Genomic DNA, 14,200 nt, shown 5'->3' on the forward strand with positions numbered 1-14,200 from the left:
GGAAATTGCCTGGATTATCTGGGTGAGCCCCATGCAGTCACAGGTCTTTATATGTAAGGATACAAGAGAGACAGGGTCAGAAAGCACATGACGACAGAAGCAGGTTATGCCACTCTGTCATGTGAGGTCCTGAGTCTAGGAATATGATTGGCCCTAGAAGCTAGAAAAAGCAAGGAAACATTATTCTCTAGAATATTCCAAATGAATGCAGTTCGTTTTAGTTTTCTGGCTTCCAGAATGTAAGATAATACATTGGGTTTGTTTTCAATCACTACCCTTCTGGTCATTTGGTACATCAACAATGACAAATTGATACACACTACTGAATGTAAGTTTCCTATAACTCAGGAATATCGGTAAAGTTAGCGGTTACCATTTATTGATCACTTATTTGCTAGGGATTACAGGAAGCTTATGTACAAAATCTTACATAATCCCAGAACAATATTTGAGGTGTAATTAAGACCTCAAAACCATCTAGAATGTGTTAAATTTGGGATAGTCTATGTCCCTTTAAGCTTTTCTGTGCATTTATCCCGATTCTTCTTTTTCACTGTATAGATTGGGTTTTTTTCCTTCATGCTTTAAAGTGTATTATAGATTTTCTGGTGTTGATAGAGGAGTAGTGGGAGACACCAAGCAATGATACTTCTGGGGCGTGTGACATGAAGGAGGTGCTGAAGACTTCCTGACAAGATGCCAGGTGGTTTTAGATAGCTGCAGAGGTGAGAAAAAAGGCAAAGAAAGCTCTCGGGGATAACAAGTCAAAGATTCGGCCGGCCTGGCGAGAAAAATCCTGGCTCCAGGAGGTCAAGCGGTGACAAGGAGCTACTGGCACAGTGCCTGAAGACCTGCGGGGGTGGGGGTGGGCAGTCTTGTTTCTCAGAGCGACGAAACAGAGATGCCACCACCTCAGGCCAACCCCCAAAACAGCACCCGCTCTCCCGCCTGCTCCTGGGTGTTTTGGAGGCCTCGTGGTCCCGCCTCATTGGCCGCCGCGGAGCCCCGCCTCAGGGAGGCAGGAAACTCCTCCCAGATGCAAACAGGAACCGAGCCCCGCCTCAGGGAGGCAGGAAACTCCTCCCAGATGCAAACAGGAACCGAGCCCCGCCTCAGGGAGGCAGAGCGACCTCCGAGCCTGTAGTTCTCCATTTTCGAGACCTTCCCACTGTGGGGGGGGCCCCAAGGGGCTACAGGGACTACAACTCCCAGAAGGCTTTGCGCAGAGGGCGTGATCATAACTGAGGACGCCGGGGGCGGGGCCTCCTGGGATGAAGCGGGGGCGCGCAGCACTGGTACATCAATCGCTGCTGCTGGGAGCGGTAGAGTGTTCCTTGCCCGAGACCCGCGCTCAGACCCCGGGTCCTGGAAGTTCCCGGCTCCCGGGCACTGCCCCCTGCCGTCGTCGTCGCGGCGGGCCGCCGTTCCCCAGCCCCGATCGGCCGAGGCGACGGCAGCGGCCGAGGTCACCATGAGTCCGGGATTCCGCCGGGCCGTTGCTGGGCAGGGGGCGGCGGCCACGGTGCCACTGCTTGTCACCCTGAGCTTCCTCTCAAGTCTCGTCAAGACCCAGGTAAGCCCGAGGACCAGAGGCAGGGGACGGGTCACGCTGGCGTCGCTGAGAGGTCGAGGTGCAGGTGCGAGTGACCAGCCAGGGATTGAGAACCGCACCGGCTAGTGCGGGAAACGTCTGTAAAGCGCGGCGGGCGCGGGGACACGACACGCGTGGTGATGGTTTACGGAAGAGGAAGATGGTGACGGCCAGTAAGCGCTAGCGGCTTTATCATTGTGATGGTGACGGGGAGACACAGGTCTTGAGCAAGACGCGGTAGTTTTGGTGTTGGGGATACAAACCTCTGACACCCTTCCCTCAGATGACAGGAAGGCAGGCCCTCCACCTTCTTCCTGGTCTAGAGGGGACATCACTTCATTTCCTCGAACTTGTGCTCTAGAGATAGCTATAGGCTTTACCCGCTTTATAATTACCCACCTGTCCTCTGTATGCAAAGTGGCATGCCAGGTGAGCCCAGCTATGACACTGGAGGGCCCAGGCCCCTACTGTGGGCCTCTTAAGTCTATAGTGAGGCTTGCTGGCCGGACAGTCCATTAGACTTTGAGGTTGCCTCCGTTAGGCAGGTATTACTGAAGTGTTCACTACGTACTCGAAAGCCAAAGCACAGCCTCTTGCTTTGAAAAGAGGTAGGTTTGCTCTACCTCTTTTAGTGAGGAAGTTTTGAACAGGTTGCCAGATGCTGCTATGTCTTGTCTGCACCTGCTGCAAAGTGTTAGCTCGAAGAGCCAAAACCGAAGAAAAACAAAAGTGTCTCAGATGGCCCTGATAATGAGGGGCATGTAGTTTGAAGCAATTAAGGCTCATTGCTAAGGGAAAAAAAAAAAGATGGTAACTGTGAGAGTAACCCTGTAAACATGTTTTTCTAGCCTTGTTCATGGTGTTATGGTGCCCAGCACTAAATCCTAGAATATAAGAATATTCTGTGTGTGTCCATGTGTGAGTTCTCTTTAAATGAACGATTTGATAAAAATAAACAGCTGGGAACAATGGCATACACCTGTAGCGTCAGCTCTCAGGGGTAAAAAAAAACACACACACAAACAGTAAGGAAAACAGTAGGATTGCTGCAGGTTGGCTGCTGGTCTACATATTGAGTTTCTGGATTAGCCAGGACTACATAGCAAGACCCTCTCTCAAAAAAAACTAAACAATGAACCAATCAGAGAAAAGAAGGAAGAAAGGGAAAGAAAGCTTTTGTTGAACGGGGAGACTCTCTGATCCCCTTCTGTGTATTCTGAGTCCATCTGGAACTGAGCGAGGAATCAGCATTTTAACCAAGCCCTGTAAGTACGTGTGATGCAATTGCTCTTTCCACTACATTTTAGCCAGGCTTGGAAAACACTATGATAGAATTCTGGGTGTATCTATCAGATTTAGAAAAAAATAAATTTCCTAGGCTGTCACTAGCAAAGTTACTTTGTAGTTACTAAGTTTGAGTGTTTGGCTTTAGTGGAACTTGCATTTAGAAGTTTTAAATAAAGTCTGATTTCTTGTTTTCTTGCTTGATATATGTCATAAATTAATTGTATACTTTTAAAATCACTGGTCTAGAAGCTTCACTTAAGGTTTCTCTAGCTACCAATAATCACATGTAATTAGTGGTTTATAATGTACCTGTAATTCTATTTGTGGATATATGTATTTGTAAAATATATATATATATATATATATATATATATATATATATATATACAGTGAAGTATTTGTGCATTTCAAAGTAACACTGTGCCAGTCTACAAAGTATATTTTGTTTCTAGTGGGTACTTTCTAAATACAGTTTTGGTGACATTTTTAGATATAGCACTTTAACCTATAACATGTTTAATTATATATTACCTCATTTTATTTGGTTCGTACCATATGTAAGGCTGTGGTGGTAAGTGAAGTTTAGAGAGCTTAATTGGCTTGTTAAGGAACATAAACTGGGGCCCTAGTGTAGCCCTTTATGCTCTACCCAGCATTAACAAATCAGCATACTTGCTTCAGTGGACAGAAAAGCAGAGACCAGAAAATCAGAAGGTGGAACCTAGACAGATAGTTCCTCTACTTCTCATGCACCCTAAACTTGGTAGGGTGGTGCGGGGGGCAGAAAGAGTAAACATAAAAGGAAGAATTAGAATTTTTGAACAAACACCTCTGTTCACAAGAAATCAAAGTCATTTAAGGAAATAGGTACTTTGCCTTCTAAATGGAAAGCAGGAAAATGTTTTTGACTATGTGAGAGGATGTTCATTTGTATATCTGATGCCCCATTTTCTTATAAATGAAATGCAAATATGGTTCATGGCATGCTAACGTACAGTTTTCCTGTAAAAGGATAGTTCTGTCAGATATATTTGAAATCCTTTAAAATGCCCATCTGAGGTGGCATGAAGTCAAGGAACACAAAGCTCCCCACTAAATGGAGGTCAGAAATGTGGGCCTCACAGTGCCTAACTATTCCACTACCCTGAGGATTTGTTTCTTTTAGACCTGAAGACCACTCAGGAGGCAGAGGCAGGCGGATTTCTGAGTTTAAGGCCAGCCTGGTCTACAAAGTGAGTTCCAGGACAGCCAGGGCTATACAGAGAAACCCTGTCTTGAAAAAAACCAAAAACAAAACAAAACAAAAAAACCAAAACCAAAAAAAACCCCCTGAAGATCAAGCTTCTAGTCTTACAGCTTTGTGGGGGTAGAATTGGTAAGAAATAACACCAGTGTCTTCCCTAAAATGGAAAAATCATAGGAGACCCCCAAAGAGCTATATTGTTAGTGTAAGTGTGAATGGAAAATGAGTCCCATTTTGTGGAAAAGGAAAAAAGTTTCGAAGAAGGGGATGAAAGCTTGGTTGACTGTGAGCAGCCCCCCCCCCTCCCTTGCCCTTTCAGGCCTACCCTGTATCATTTGTGCTAGGATGAGCTTCGGCTAGAAGTGAAATTCACAGGAAGCCCAGGTTACCAGAGAAAGCAAATATTCGTTCCTCCTAGAGAAGTGTGTTTTCAACTCAAGGACTTAAGAGATTTCAGAGATAGTGTCCAGTGGAATAAACAGCTAGGAGTGTGCCAAAAAAAAAGTTATCACAAGGCAGTAGGGTATCTTGAATCAGATACAAATAGCCCCTGGCTTATGATAGTTAGATATTTGGTTTACGATGGTTGGGTTTTTTATTTTTTATTTTTTTTAAATTACACAGGTGAGAAAGCTATATCTGTTTAGTAGAAACTACTTCATATATATATATATATATATATATATATATATATATATATAGTTATGCTAGTTCTGTACTTTCAGTGCTAGGAAGGGACAGTGAGCAACAGTTCACCATCAGCTATGCCAACACAGGTGTAATAAACAAGGTAATAACGCGTACTCCACAAGTTGTCTCCTGAGTTTCTGATCCATGCTGTATAGTAGGCTATGTGTCTCGATTGCATTTCCAATTGATATTTTTGTTTTAGTGGGTTTATTGGGGAGGCAATTTCACATGGAAAGTTGAGGAGCACCTATAAGTGGAAACACTAGAGACAATATCTCAGGTTCTGAAAATTTTAGGTAGCTAATTTAATGTCAGCTTTAGTGTACTTAAGAAAAGCATAGAAGTATTAAAAAAACATCTAAAAGAATGGCCAAAGGATTAAAAATAATGAAATTGATGTGTTCAAAGTAAAATTTAAATGAAGTATGGTGGTATGCACCCATAATCTCAAGAGTGAGTGAACAAAATCAGAAGTTCAAGGTTGGCTTTAGTTGCAGAACCAACTCCTAGTTGGCCTGAGCTGTGTGTGAATCTTTGTCTCAAAAGGCCAGCGGGGAAGGGAAGTAAGATTTAAAACTCTAGGGTGAATTAATTAAATAGCTGATTATACCTAGCTTAAGAAATAACTGTTACTGATTTTTCTACTTAATCCTTTGTCACCTGCTCTTCTGCCCTCTAGGCTTCACGCCTAACAAAAGAGAATTTCCACAGAGTGATCCACTTCCTGGACTTTACCAGCTGTTGTGACCCTGTTGGTTACCGCCATGGATGAATCATTTGTGCTCTTATAACGTGTACTAGGGTCCATTTCTTCTTTCCTACTCAAGGATATGGTTCCAGCGGATCATGTCTTCATTTCCCCCACCTCATTAGTTTTTCCCTAATGAGCCGTTACTGTCATTCTAACATATGATCTTGGGTTCTTGGTGCTAAGCTCTGGTCCTCATTGAGCTCTTTACTGATTGAGCTGCCCCCTCCCCCTTTTAATTTCTGTAGCTAGAAAAATTCCTGAGCTGTCTTCATTTCATTTTTCCTGTCCTGTTTTGTTTAGCCTATTCATTACAGTCAGACTGTACCGTATTGTCCTTCTACTACTGCCCTGAAACTGTTCTCTCTTGTCAGGGTTACCAGTGTCTTCCTTGCTAAGACTATAGTTCTTAAACCTCAGGTTTTACCTGTTGGCAGAATTTTCTTTTCACAACTCCACCTTTACTCTTTTAAGTGCTTACTTTGGTATCCAGGATGCTAACTTTTCTGGTCTACTTCCCCTGTAGTGGCCCAGTCTACTTTAGAACACTTGGCTTGTTCCTCCTCTGCCCTTGATCACCAGTCATTTGACCCTTGGGGTTTGTGCCTTTCTTGTTCATCTTATCTGGATACTTGGTTTTAAAAAACCCATCTGTACCTGAGTCTCAAGTTTATATTTGAAGACAAGAAATCTTAGTTCTAGACCACCACATCCAACTTTTTATTCTCCATCATTGACATCCGGGTGACAGGCATCTGAAGCTTCAGGATCAGAAAGCAATGTAGTGCGTCATCATCAATGTAGTGCGGCATCATCGGGACAAAGCTCCACTGTCCCTCAGACCTCTTTGTCCTTGTTGTTGGTAAAAATTAAACCTTAGATTAATATTAGAATTGAGGGTGGCATGTCTCAACAGTAACCCCTGACCATTGGTGGTGAGATGCAGACTTGATATAAAAACTTAGGGAGTCAGCCTACTGTCCTCTAATAAAGCTGCATGTGTGCTTAGAGCATTTTTATACCCAAAATTATCACCTTGATATAAACTCTTCAACATGTCTCCCAAGATACATATACAACGATGATTACATAGCTTTTTTCTTTAGCAAAATTTATAATCGATGTGGAATATATTTGTTTCCTGTGTTACTATAACACAGTTGCCACAGTTTAGTCGCTGAAAACAATGTAATGTTTTTAATCTTATAGTTTTGGGGACCAAAAATCTGAAAATGAGTTTTACAGTGATAATATCCTTAATTTTATCCTTAAGGTGGGAGTCCTGGAAGCTGTGAGAACCGTTTCTTGATTCTGCCGAGCTTCTAAAGGCATCTTTAGTCTTTGCCTTGTGATTTCTTCTGTATCTTCACTGTCAGTATTGTGAACTCTTCTAACGTCTCCTGACCCCAACACCAGTACCCCTTATCTTTCTGATAAGGAATTCATTCTCTTAACTCTATTGATCTCTTTTTGTTAATCCAATATAACCTTCATGCCTTAAGATCCTTAATCATATCTTTAAATTTTTCTTTAAAATTTGTATATTGTGTGTGTGTGTTTGCATGTTCATGTATGCTTGCTTGCCAGCCACATCCTGCATGTAGAGGTCAGAGGAGTTCTTTGTTTCCAACTCCACATGGGTTCTAAGGATCAAACTCAGGTTGCCAGGCTTGCCAGGCAAGCATCCTTACCCACCGAGCAATCTGGCCTGCCCTAGTCACATCTTTAAAGCCACTTACTTTGTAAAAGAGTATCCTTCTAACATTAGGTTTGTGCAATAGAGTCTTTTTTTTTAAGATTTATTTATTATATGTAAGTACACTGTAGCTGTCTTCAGTCACCCCAGAAGAGGACATCAGATCTCATTACAGATGGTTGTGAGCCACCATATGGTTGCTGGGATTTGAACTCAAGACCTTTGGAAGAGCAGTTGGGTGCTCTTACCCGCTGAGCCATCTCACCAGCCCCTGTGCTATAATAGAGTCTTAGGAATCAGGATTTGCATATCTTGGGCTGTTCTTCTGCATGGAACAAAATGGAATGGATAAGCTGTGATTGTTCATATTATACAGCATTTATATCAGGGAAAGTGAATGAGCTAGCTACACATAAAACTCACCATCATAGATAAATGCCAAAGTAAAATGTTAGCAAAAGCCACACCTTTGCAGAAGTACTGAAATGAAATGACATTAATGTTACTAAAATGGGAATTGTGAGTATATTCAGGGATGCATTAAAAAGAAAATCACAATAGTAAGCTTTAGTTTAACCTCTAGGTAGCTGTACTTGAGAAAGAACTTCAAGGATACAGGAAATATTTGCATCCCCATTTCAGACTTTTGGTGATACACAGGTTTTAAAAAGTTACAGATGTGTATTAACAGTAATTTATCCTTATCACAATGAAAATGGCCTATGTGTGTGCGCCCACATGCACATGGAGGCTAAAAGTTAACACTAGGTGCTATCAATCTTTTCTCCACCTTATTCTTTGAGTCTTGATGAAGCTGGAGCTCACCAATTCAGTTAGAAAGTCTGACCCCCAAGCCCCAGGGAGCCCCAGTCTCCCCAGTGCTGTCTCCCCAGCTTTTGATGTAAGTGTTAGAGATCTGAGTTTAGGCCTTTATGTTTGTGTGGCAAGCATCTTGCTGACAGTCATCTTCCCAGCCCCTGAAAATATTTAAAGAAAATAATAGTTTACAACCCCAAAGTTTTCAGTTTAAAAAGCATTACTAAGAAAGAACAGTTACCAGATAAAGGGTTTTTGTTTGTTTTTGAACAGGGTTTTTCTGGCTGTCCTGGAGCTCACTCTGTAGACCAGGGTGGCCTCAAATACAGAGATCTGCCAGCCTCTGCCTCCTGAATGCAGGGATTAGAGCCATATGCTACCATGTCCAGACTAGAAAAGATATTTAAACACACACACATGCACACACACGTACGTCTATATGACTGCTGGTGACTAGAGAACCTAGAAGCTCAATGAAATTTGAGGGTTAGTGGCAGGATCCTAAGAAACAGGGAGATTAAGTGGGGAATTCCAGCCCTCGTTCCTTATGTAAAGGTGACATGTTGCTGTGTCCGAGTGGGATGGAGTTGAGAGAGAGATTTCCACGCTGAGAAAGAAAAATAATTGGCAAGAACTTCTGCTTCTGATCATTGTGTCTATGTGTCCTCCTATCTGAGGGCTTCCTGAATGCAACATTTAATAGGCAGAGTGCCATTGTTTTTAAAACCTTGAACTGAGATAGTTGCAAGTTCATGTGCAGTTGTAGGAAAAAATACAGAGAAATACTATGTCACGTTACCAAGTTACACAATGGTAACATTTTATAGAGAGAGAGTTGTAAACAGGATGTTGCCATTGGTAGAATGATTTGATATTTCCCTGGTTCTGTGTATATTATTTGTGTGTACATATTCACATATTTTTTTGGGAGGGGGCGGGTTTTTTAGAGACAAGGTTTCTGTGTGTATCCTGGGACTCACTTTGTAGCTAGGCTGGCCTTGAACTTAGAGATTTGCCTGCCTCTGCCTCCCAAGTGCTGCAATGAAAGGTGTGTGCCACCACTGCCTGGTTGTATTCACATTTTTATTGTGTTTCATGCATTCACCACCACAATGAAAATATGGATCAGGTTATTCCCATCAAGCATCTGTTCTGTTTCTATCCTCCTCCCCTTCTCCTCTTCACTATTTCATGTCTGCATGCTTGCGATGTGTGGGTGTAGATGTTCAATTGAAGCATCTATCCTGTTCTTTCATCATCATCTGTAGGAGGCCACGGCCCCTCCCCTGGGCTACCCGAAGACGCACCTTAAAAGATGGCACCTGTTGGCTATGGAGCTTGTGGTAAACAGGTCCATATTTGGTGGTGATATGTTCCCACTCTTCTGGTTGGCTGAGGCCATGCGCCTGGTGAAGTGACGTGGCCTGCCGCGATTGGAGTGGATAAGAATATAAAAAGGCTTGTATCCCGGGACTCGGGGGAGATGAAGAGGGAGATGAAGAGGGAAATGAAGATTGTTCAAGGGTCCTGAATAAATTGCTGAGAGAAGAACTGGTGGTTGCGTCTTCCTTGCTGGTTAAGAGAGTAGACGCGACAATCATCACCATCATCATCATCATCACCACCGCCATTATCCTCATCCTCTTGGAGGGGAGGGAATGGGTGCGTGTGGGTGCAGATACACATGTTGAGGTCAGGTGACACCTTTTAGGAGTTGCTTCTTCTATCCATCATGGGATCCTGGGATTGAACTCGGGTCATCGGGCTTGGAGGATAAATGTTTTTACCTGCTGAGCCATCTTGTTCCTGCTCCAGCTTGAAGCCTTCACTCTTTCCACCATTTCCAAAGCTTTTCAGAATAGTCTGTATCTGGAACCATAGTGTGTGAGTTTGGGGAATGCGGCTTTTTAGTTAAAAGAGGTCTCCCAGGGTTAATCCAAGTTGTGCATATATACTGAGAGCCATTTTTAGTGAAGCTGAAGGGTGTCTTACAGAATCTTTTGGACTCAAAATTTACCTCATATGTACCTGTTTCTCTTCATGGATTCATGGAGTACTGGGGAAGAGCACAGATTTTAAAGCCTGATAGATGTGGGAGTTAGGTTCCATGTATGTAAAACAATCATTGGAAGCTTGTTAAGCCATGATTTTCTTACAGTGGGGGTTATTTACAGGATAGCTTTAAAGAGTAAATGATGTGACACGCTAAAGCTCTTAACACCCTGTGTGGCACATAAATAGCAACCTAAAAGAAAGGTGTAGATGGCCTCAGCAGAGGCATTACAGGCTGTGGCTTTTAGGTTAGTCTGGAATCCTTATAGATTGCTTATGTTAGTCAGTGGTGGCTAAGATTTTTATTGACCAGGCAGAGGAAAGGCAGAAGTATCTTCCATTTTGAACTCTAAAAGAAGGATTGGTATTTCAAAGTAGTGGTATATGTAATTTTCCTGGAATTTTTTTTTAAAGATTTATTTATTATATGAAATTACACTGTAGCTGACTTCAGACACTCCAGAAGAGGGCATCAGATCTTGTTACAGATGGTTGTGAGCCACCATATGGTTGCTGGGATNTGAACTCANGACCTTTGGAAGAGCAGTTGGTGCTCTTACCCACTGAGCCGTCTCACCAGCCTGGAATTTTTTTTTATTCAACTGCTATACTTAAAAAGTGACTGCTTTAATGTTATAAGTCTTAAAAATACTTTTTATAGTAGTTTGTGTGTGTGTGTGTGTGTGTGTGTGTGTGTGTGTGTATGAGAGAGAGAGAGAGAGAGAGAGAGAGAGAGAGAGAGAGAGAGAGAGAGAGATGGGGACTGAGTACACACGTGACGTGGCATGCATATAAAAGTCAGAGGACAAGTTTCAAGAGTTGGTACCCTCCTTCCACCATATGGAGGGAAATTGAACCCATGTTGTCAGACTTGACAGCAGGTACTTTTACCCACTAAGCCACTTCATTGGCCCTAATGTCATAAACCTTAATCAGTAAAACTGGCCAACTTGAATGAATAAATTATCCTTTAAAATAGTAGGTTTATTAAGGTATAAATGTTAGTGATTTATATATCATAGATCTTACTCGTGTGTATTCTAGGTGACTGGAGTTCTGGATGATTGCTTATGTGACATTGACAGCATTGATAAGTTCAACACCTACAAAATCTTTCCCAAAATAAAAAAGTTACAAGAACGGGACTATTTTCGTTATTACAAGGTAAGGTGGCAATTTTTAATTCTGTTAATCCAAAGATTTCATTTCTGCAAATGTGACTTGTTTTATTATGTTTTTCAAAATCTTTAAAAAAAATATCATTGTGGAGAACTTGTTTACTACACACCAAGAATCAGAACCCTTCTTCATATGTTTGGGGATTCTTCCTCTTTCAGTTTCAGTTTTTGAGGTGACGATTCCTCCTGCCCACACGGACTTTGTCAGCCTCTGTGAGCACAGGTTATGTGCTCTGGACCTCACTGGCAGGCTGCAGCGGGGCACTATGCTGGTATAACGGGTGTATCTTAAGCACCGCGGAGTAATAGGAGGTCACTGGTGCTCTTTGGGACTTACAGAGCCCTGTATCAAGTTAAAAAGCAGTGTGATAGCTGAGGTAAGAGAAGGCAGGTGACAATGGTTACATAGTGTGTGTAGAGCTGCTGCAGGGGTAGAGAACTGAAAATGCACAGGACGGTTCTGAGCAGACACTGGAAAGGTCTGCCTTGGTTTTGATGTAACTGTTGCTGCATGCAATAGGTAGGGGGTGAAGGAGGGAAACTATTGCAGACGCTTGGGCAAGAGACGTGATGGGGGGGATAGAAAGCAGTACGGGAGGAAACAGAAAACTCTGGGTTTTAGCTTGGGCAATACATCTGTAAGTCGTGTGGGATTATCAACTTCCTGTTGTATGAAGAATATGGGAACTGGTGTTTACCATATGACCTCTACCCGTATTGTCTATTCTTTTATCACTAAAAATGGTGGAACTGGTGGTTCTTCATTTTTAGCACCATCAGAGCTCTGTATTGCTGTAGCCAAATGCACACTTCCCCCACCTTTCATCTTCCTAAAACATGGTCGCCTCAGAGGCTCCACCCGACAGCACTGTGACTACAAAACTCTAGGCTCTCCTTTGGAACACACACTACAATTTGCAATGAAATAAATGTGTGAGTGTTTGATTTTTCTTTAGGACATTATAAGTCCTAGAAGAGAAGGTTCTCTTTGGCCTTGAGCCCAGACTGGTGTCCGACAGCACATGCTAAGGTCATGCTGAAGCCCTAAGGCTAAGGTGGTGGTTGGTGTTTGGGGAATGAGTGTTAAAGTCATTCTGAAATGCTGCCCAGGGACAACTGTGCTTCAAACCAGCAGTGAACTTGAATGTTGTCTCTCTTTTGCAATGACAGAGAACCTATGGCCATTAAAAGCTAACACTCTGTCCAAATGCCTGCATAGCCATAGTCATTTACTGTCTGAACTATGTACACACCACAGGGTCAAGCAGCTTCTCCCTCCCCATCACTACTGTGTCACTGTGCCCAACACAGTGATATCTACAAACATTCTGTAATTACCATGCCTGATCACTAATGTTGATTTGTTCTTCCTGGAAAGGTTAATCTGAAACGACCATGTCCTTTCTGGGCAGAAGACGGCCACTGCTCAATAAAAGACTGTCATGTGGAGCCCTGTCCAGAAGTAAGAGTATGATAATGGGGAGTGGGAGGGGGTGAACTGGCTTCTTGGCTTTTAAAAAATCATAACCCGTTGCCAGTATTCTTTTGTTTGAGCTTGGCAGAAGAGTCATAAGCTTTCAACTCTTATGACTAGAGTTCTTAAAAGATTGGTTGAGAAATTCGTGTATCCAGTGGTGTTGGTGATGGGGTGTGGACATAGGTCTGATTCTAAATGGTAGGAAGATCAGAGGCTTAATCTAGGATTAGACCTATAATGGCTTTATTGAATTTGCATCTTGTTTCGTAGGCAAAAAGAGAAGTTTGGGACCTTAAACTTCACATTTAAAATGAGAATTTCAGTGCATGAAGTAGAAAAATCCAGTTAGAGTAGGTTTTCAATGCTTTTTTTCTTTAAAGGTTATGTTTACTACCAAGAGACTGTTACATTCCAGGTAGGGGTATGTGTGTGAGCCACAGTGCTGGCTGGTTCATAATAGGTTTCTACATTGAGTGTTTAATCATAAGTTCAAGCGATCAGTTACTTTCCGTATGTAGTACATTAGAGCCGCTTCTGTGATACATTTCTAGTAAGAAATAAACACAACAGGGTCTGGAGAGAGAGAGAGAGAACATTTGGGGCTCCTATAGAGGACTTGGCTTTAGTTACCAGTACTCAAATGGTAGCTTAGAGCTACCCATAACCACTGTTCAGGGGACCCAGTACTGTCTCTGGCCACCATAGATAGTAGGCAAACATGAGGTGCACGTGTATACATGCTGGCAAAGCACTCATACACATAAAACATAAGCAAAATACAGATGCATTTTGAGATCCGTTTCCTTTTGTTCCCTCTGATAGTAACCATCCCTCTGACTATCTTTTAAGTAATGGTCTTATTTTTCTTTTAAGAGTAAAATTCCAGTTGGAATTAAAGCCGGGCGTTCAAATAAGGTGAGTTACTTTTCTTCCTTGACTTTTTTCGGATAGAGGGGACAGTAGAAAATGATGAGTCTACCTGGGGATGGGGGGTGGGGGACTCTTGGCCTCAGAGTTCAAAATGTTAACTCTTGAATCAAGCAGTGAGGTTATGCATGCCTGGCTTCTTTTGAAATTATATCTGTTTTCAGAATCTCTACATAGGAAAACTCTCCATTGTAATTGCAGCAAAATTACTAGTAACTATTTTAAGTCTTCTGTTTCACTTAGTATCTGTTAAGATTCAGAATTTATTGTATGAAAAAAAATATTCCCAAACTATTTTGAGCCAAGCACTTGGAAATGGTGTTAAGATATTCACTGTACTTTTTATTTTTATTTATTTTGGGGTAAGCTATGCTCTTACCTGGCAAGTAACTCTCATCTTCCAATGCTGCACGTACAAGGAGATTTCCCACTCTCGCTGCCTCCCTCTTCTGTACTATGTCCCTGTTCCAGCCATCTCTCCCATGCACTGATGCT

At 42.4% G+C, this 14,200-nt stretch overlaps 1 protein-coding gene across 1 annotated transcript in view; it reads left to right on the forward strand.

Moving 5' to 3' along the window:
* Positions 1 to 1,264: 1,264 nt before the first annotated feature.
* Positions 1,265 to 14,200, forward strand: part of Ero1b (endoplasmic reticulum oxidoreductase 1 beta) — a 41,354-nt gene continuing 28,418 nt past the window's right edge. The window contains exons 1-4 of the mRNA XM_021215542.2: positions 1,265 to 1,573; positions 11,168 to 11,287; positions 12,680 to 12,763; positions 13,652 to 13,693. Of these exons, the coding sequence (XP_021071201.1) occupies positions 1,472 to 1,573; positions 11,168 to 11,287; positions 12,680 to 12,763; positions 13,652 to 13,693 (348 nt within the window). The 5' untranslated portion in view covers positions 1,265 to 1,471. The remainder of the gene's footprint in view (positions 1,574 to 11,167; positions 11,288 to 12,679; positions 12,764 to 13,651; positions 13,694 to 14,200) is intronic.

This window comes from Mus pahari, chromosome 16 (assembly GCF_900095145.1).
Source record: "Mus pahari chromosome 16, PAHARI_EIJ_v1.1, whole genome shotgun sequence".
NCBI classification, from domain to species: Eukaryota; Metazoa; Chordata; class Mammalia; order Rodentia; family Muridae; genus Mus; species Mus pahari.